We start from the raw sequence: 6,076 nt of genomic DNA, 5'->3' as shown, positions 1-6,076 counted from the left end.
CGTGCTGACACAGCAGACGGAGGTGTGGGGTGCAAGGGGACCCAGAGCGCGCTGGGAACGACCGTTGACTCCAGGCCTCACTGGTGTTTCTGCTGCGGCCTCTGGGCTGGTTCTGTGCTGTGCACCAGATGGCCCACGGTGCCTCTCCTTTGTGCGGGTCGCAGGTCTGCTGCTTCTCCTGCCGCTGTCTTTTAGGCCTATCGCTTGTGGGATGGGCTTGCTCCAGGAAGGGGGTGTGTGATTGTTTGCTGGGGTCAGTTGACATCTTGGTCCCCCAGGGGTCCCGTGCCCCTCCTCCCCAAAAGGCCTGGTGTGTCATGTGCGCTTCCTAGGATGGCACACAGTAGTCTGGAGCAGCGCCATCTTCTCCGAGCCTGGAACCTGGCCAGGCAGCGGCTCTTGGAGGAGAGGTTGGCGGGGTCGCCAGCTGGCCACAGCAGATGGGGCCCTGCAGGGAAGGCTGAGGCGGGTGTGACCCAGCCCCTGGCTGTTGGAGCAGGAGGCGGAGCCTAGGGCACTAGCCCGGGAGAGGGGGCCTTTCCACGCAGGCCCACGGTGTCTTGTCTCCTGGCCGGAGGCTGTGTCTGTGAGACATTGCTTGGTGGTGGGGAGTGGCAGCAGGCCGGCCAGCCCAGACAGAGCCCTTTCCGGACACCCTGAGCTCAGGAGGCCTCGAGAGAGACACGTACCATGCTGCCCACGCCCACCCTGGCTTGGAACTAACGCCATTCGACGTGGAGGAGAGAGTTTCGTGGCACCTGAAAATTGTAGGAAATTCGCACCCAGTGTCCGTACGTGAAATTTTACTGGAACACATACAAGGAGTGAACTTAAAAATATAAAAGGAGGGCCAGCCCTGGTGGCCTAGTGGTTAAGTTTGGCGTGCTCCGCTTTGGCAGCCCTGGTTTGGTTCCTGGGCCTGGACCTACAGTGCTCTGTTAGCGGCCATGCTGTGCTGGCAGCCCACATGCAAAATAGAAGAAGGTTGGCATGGATGTTAACTAAGGGCGAATCTTCCTCAGGAAGGAAAAGGGCAAATCTCTATTCTTAATCGTGAATGCTGAGGCAGTCATGTGACACTTTTATTTTATTTTTAACAAGTTGTCAGTTAACCAACAGTTGGGAATCGGCGGTAACGTTTCATGTTGTGTCCTAGGGAGGCGTCAGATCCATCACCTGGGGAACCAGCTGCAGCTGAACCAACACTGCCTGGACACAGCCTTCAACTTCTTCAAGATGGCCGTGAGCAAGCACCTGACCCGCGGCCGGAAAATGGCCCACGTGATCGCGGCCTGCCTCTACCTAGTGTGCCGGACGGAAGGCACACCGCGTATCCTTTGGTTCGGGGCCTCCCGGAGGACCCTGTCTTGGCTCTTGGTTGGCCCCCTCCAGTGTGGCTGGTCATCACAGTAACTCGGTGTTTGTGTTTAATAGAGGCACCCGTTGGGTTAACTGTCAGGATGCGTGCAGGGCTTTCTGGACTCGAGGTGGCCGTCTACCGAGTGAGGAGCTGGGGAGCGGGGTGCCCATTCCTCCTCGGCCCTTGGGGAGGATGGGGTGGGCGCTCTACCGGCCGCTCTGCAGCATCTTCCTGTGGTTGTCCGGCTGTAGCCAGGCCGGTGTCCTGTGGTGTGGGTGGGTGGCTGTGCAGAGGCCTGCTGGCCTCCCGCCATCCGCCAGCCTCCCCTTCTCAGAGATGGCTGTGGTCTGCCCTCTTCTTGTGCTTAGCTGGCTGTGCTTGCATCATGAGTGTGGCCTGCGCTCCCCACTGCCCTGGATTCACATGCATCCAGAATTCTGTCCATTGCATCTTCCTGAAGAAATCCTTCCAGGGCTTTCTGGTCCCTCCGCTTTGGCCATCTGCTGTCTGTGCTTTCTTGTGTCTCTTTTCCTGTCACTCTGGGGCTCCTGTCACCTCTGGTGTGTGGGACCCCGCTCCTGGCCCCATGTCTTCCAGTGGCTTGCTGAGAACGGGCACTTGAGAACATCTGAAGATGGTCTTCCTTCCGCCCGCACTCTTAGGGAAAGCCTGGCGGAGTTCCAGGTTGCAGATCGGTTTCCCAGAATTTGGAAGGCGGTGCCTCCCGCATTCCCGTCGAGCAGTTCGGTGCCCTGATCCCCCGTCTTGCGTCTGACGGGTGGGCTGTTCTCGGGGGCCTGTGGCGCCTCTGTCTGTTCTCGCTCCGTCTTGCCGTGCTGAGGATGCGCAGCCCTTCCATCTGCAGCCTCCTGCACAGCCTCCTGAGCCACCCTGCTTTCTCCCTCTGCGTCTGTTCACTCTGCTGCCCCACCCACCTGCCGCCTGTCTTTTCCTTCCTCTTCTGCACGGTTTCACCTCTAGCTTTGGGAGAGGGCCTAAACCTCATCTTTGAACGAGGTCTTCGTTTCTGCTTTCATGTTTTTAATTTGAAGAACTCTTCGTGTTCTCTGAATACTTCCTTTTTGTGAAATCCCGTTGTGCCTGGATGTGGTGTTTTCTCAGCTCTTGTAGGAAGCAGCCATCGTCTTTGAGCTCTCTTCTCCCGTGGTCTGTTGGTCTCTGTCACAGGCTTTCCTTGCTGGCAGGAGGCCCTGGCTGTCTCCTCCTGTTTAAGCGGGGAGCACTGGGAGGGTCCTGGGACAGTGTGCCTGGGTGGGCTTGTGGCGACCCTCACTATCAGAGTGTTTCATTAAGATGTCTTTAAAATCTTGAAATTTATCATTTTAGCATAAAAGTGTCTAAAGCACATGTATGCTTTAAGGGCTGATGTCCAAGACGCAAGTTAACAGAGAGCCCACCGCTGGCCCCCGTCACAGCCCTTCCTCTGCCAGGGTCGCACTGCCTGGGCTTGTGTCAGCCACTGCCTGGCCTTTCTGTGTGCTCTGAGCGCCCAGGGGCGTCCCGGAACAGCAGAGGCCTGCCCCACCTGGCTCTAAGGAGGACTGCGTCCTGCCAGAGGGAGGGCACGCGGGGAGGGCACGCAGAGCCTCCTGAGAGTTTACAGGAGCCCCTGGGGCCGTTGGGGAGCAGGGCACAGGTGTGCAGACTGGCTCAGGAAATGTGGTTGGGGCAGCAGGGAGCGAGCTCACTCCCGGCAGGTCAGAGCAGATGCTTCTGTGGGGAGGAGTGGGGGGAACCTCGCCATGAGGGTGTCCACCAGCTGGCCAGGCCCGCTGACCAAGTGGAAAGAGCAGTGTGGTGCCCTGCACTCCCTGGGTGGATGGGAGAGTGGCATAGCCCCCGTGGACAAGTCAGAGGTACCCCTGGCCGGCAGGCCCACTCCTCCCGTCTGTGAGAAAGGCACCCAGACGTCCACACACACACTTGTGCGTGACGTTCGTATTCAGAGCCGCACCTCCTCTCGCAGCCACACGTCCCCCGCCAATGGTTGGGGTAGCATAGTGGGCGTGTCCACACAGTGGGCTGTCACTCAGCGACAGAAAGGGACAGGGTCATGCGTGAGCCTCGGAAACAGGACATTCAGTGAAGGAAGCCGGACACAGAAGGCCATGCGTTGTGTGATTCCTTTTATAGGAAATGCGCAGAACAGGCGAATCCCCTGAGACAAAGCACATCAGTGGTTCCCAGGGGTTGGGGGAGGTGATAGCTGAAGGGCTGGGGTTTGTTTCTGAGGTGATAAAAGTGTTCTAAAATTAGATTGTGGTGATGGTTGCACCACTCTGTAAATAGACTAAGAGCCACTCAACTGCATACCTTGAGCAGGTGAATTTGTGGCCATAACTTTGACCTTGTAAAGCTTTTTTTTTGGTGAGGAAAACTGACCCTGAGCTAACATCTGTGCTAGTCTTCCTTTATTTTCTGTGGCGTGCTGCCACAGCGTGGCATGATGAGTGATGCTAGGTCTGTGCCTGGGATCTGAACCTGCGAACCCCAGGCCACTGAAGCAGAGTACTCAAAGTTAACCACTATGCCACAGGGCCGGCCCCTTGTAAAGCTATTAAAGACGAGACAGCAGGGGTGTGGGGAGGCTAGCGCTTGGCCCCTCAGCCTGTGGGGTCCCCTCAGCAGTCTCGCCCTGGGCAGGCCTCAGGATGGCCGCTTTTGGGGAGGAGGGTTGGGGGGTACAGCTGTGACACGGTCCTTTTTGTCCTCTTCTGGTTGCTGGCACCACCATCCCTCCCTCACCCAGACAGAGTCGCCAGACTCATCCTGGACACGCCTGGGCTCTCACCACTCCTCTCTCATTCCTGCCCCTCCGCCCTCCCTGCGCCCCTGGCTTGGCTCTGCAGTCCCTGTCCTGGCACCGCCTGCCTTCTACATGCACCCCAAGCCCCTGGAGCACACGCGAAGGCCCCGCTCTCTTCTCCTGCCCCGGACTGCCCGCAGTGCCCCCAGCGTCTCTCCCGCCCCCAGGTGTGCCAGGCCTTGCACGCTCACAGAGGTGTCTGGCACATGTGGGGGCAGGCTTGGAAGAGAGTTGCTCTGCAGACCTTCTGTTCCTGGGCCAGGGTGGGCAGCATTGACAGGCAGGTGCGCGGGCCAGCGTGTTTGCTGCAGAGCTGTGTCCAGGTTTGTTGGTGCAGTCGTGAAAGACAGCAGTGGGAGGTGTTTTTGCCCACAGCTGGTTTTAAGTCTTTGATGTTTACTGGGCTTTAGCCGAGCTGCCAGCCGGCCTGTATGTGAGCAAGTGAATCGAAGCCAGGAAGCTGCTGTCACCTGTGACCTGTCACCCCTGTGGGAGCCCTGGGCAGGAGCGCAGGGCAGCACAGAGCACTCCCACGCCGACTGGCTGCGTCCTGCCCTCCGCTACCTTCAGACCCTCATCCTCTCCCCGGCTTCCGACTGTGCCTTCTCACCCCGGGGGCTTGCTAACAGCAGGTTCTGGTTCACAGGGCTGGGGTAGGCTTCCAGAGTCTGAGCTTCTGCCCCTCCAGCCACCCCTCCAGAATGTCCCTCTCTTCAGGCTCAGCCGAGAACCTTGTTTCTCACCTACTCAAAGAACAGCGCAGTTGGGGACCCTCCTTCCTCCTGCCACCAGGCTTCCCAGGTCACCTTTACCTGCTTTCTTCTGTTCCCCTCTGCTCGCCTCCCCAAGGACAACCAAGGAGTTAAAAATGTTTTTAAATAGACTTTATTTTTTAGAGTAGTTTTAGGTTCACAGCAAAATTGAGAGGAAGGTGCAGCGATTTCCCATATGCCACCTGCCCTGGGACACAGCCCGTGTCGACATCTCCCACCAGAGCGGGGCATTGTTACAACTGGAGAACCTCTGTTGGCACGTTGTCATCGCCCAGAGCCTGTGATTTATCTTGGGGTTCACTCTTGGAGTTGTACATTCTGTGGGTTTGGCACATGTGTAATGATGTGTGTCCATCGTCATGGTGTCACACAGAGAGCATGGGGTTGAGAGAGAAGGCCTCAGGATGGCTGGTTAGCATCTGTCAGAGGTGCCCAGCATCACCGGGCAGAAGGAAGTTGCAGTTTCAGACCCACGCCAGTCTGAGTGGAGAGGGCTGCCCGCAGCCGCTGTTGGAGCCTGGGCCCCTGGAGCTCTGGAACTGCTGCCTGCTGGGGTCCCATGGTGCTGGGCGTGTGCACACCCAGGGGTCCAGCAGTCCTGCTCTGCTCGGCCGCTGCGTCTGGCCGTCAGCACTGTGAGCAAGGTGGGTGTCTGTGCGGGAGGAGCCTCCCCTCCTGGCTGCCTTCTGTTTCTGGGGGGCGTCGTTTGATGAGCTGAGTTCTTAATTTTAATGAAGTCCAATTTGTCTCTTCTCCTTTATGGTTAATGCTTTTGCACCCCATTGAAGAAATCCTTCTCTGCCCTAAGTTGTGGAAATACTCTCCCTCCTAGAAGCTTTTGGTTTGACCCTTCCCACTGGAGTTTAGGGTTTTGGAGGAGTTGGTTTGTGTGTCTGTTGTGAGGAAAGGGCCAGGGTTTGCTTCTTCCCGCTGGGTGTTCTGGTGACCAGGTGCCATCTGTCGAAGACCTTCCCTCTCAGCGCACAGTTCTGGCGCCGCGGTTGCCAACCCAGTACCTGTGGGTCTGTTGCTGGTGTCTCTGACCCCTTCTCTTGCTCTGCTTGCCTGTCCTTGTGCCGAGACCAGACTGCAGTCATGCCTCGGTCTGCGCACGAG

The 6,076-nt window shown here is 58.0% G+C and overlaps 1 protein-coding gene across 5 annotated transcripts in view; it reads left to right on the top strand.

Moving 5' to 3' along the window:
* BRF1 (BRF1 RNA polymerase III transcription initiation factor subunit) overlaps positions 1-6,076 on the top strand; it is a 70,943-nt gene that overhangs the window by 27,348 nt on the left and 37,519 nt on the right. For 2 of the 5 annotated variants that reach the window (XM_023628561.2, XM_023628562.2), the window contains exon 3: positions 1,157-1,330. The exons of the other annotated variants lie outside the window; for them this stretch is intronic. In XM_023628561.2, coding sequence (XP_023484329.1) covers positions 1,157-1,330 — 174 coding nt within the window. The remainder of the gene's footprint in view (positions 1-1,156; positions 1,331-6,076) is intronic. 5 annotated transcript variants of the gene reach the window in all.

Source organism: Equus caballus, chromosome 24 (genome assembly GCF_041296265.1).
Source record: "Equus caballus isolate H_3958 breed thoroughbred chromosome 24, TB-T2T, whole genome shotgun sequence".
NCBI classification, from domain to species: domain Eukaryota; kingdom Metazoa; phylum Chordata; class Mammalia; order Perissodactyla; family Equidae; genus Equus; species Equus caballus.
This window is presented reverse-complemented; position numbering and strand designations above follow the sequence as displayed.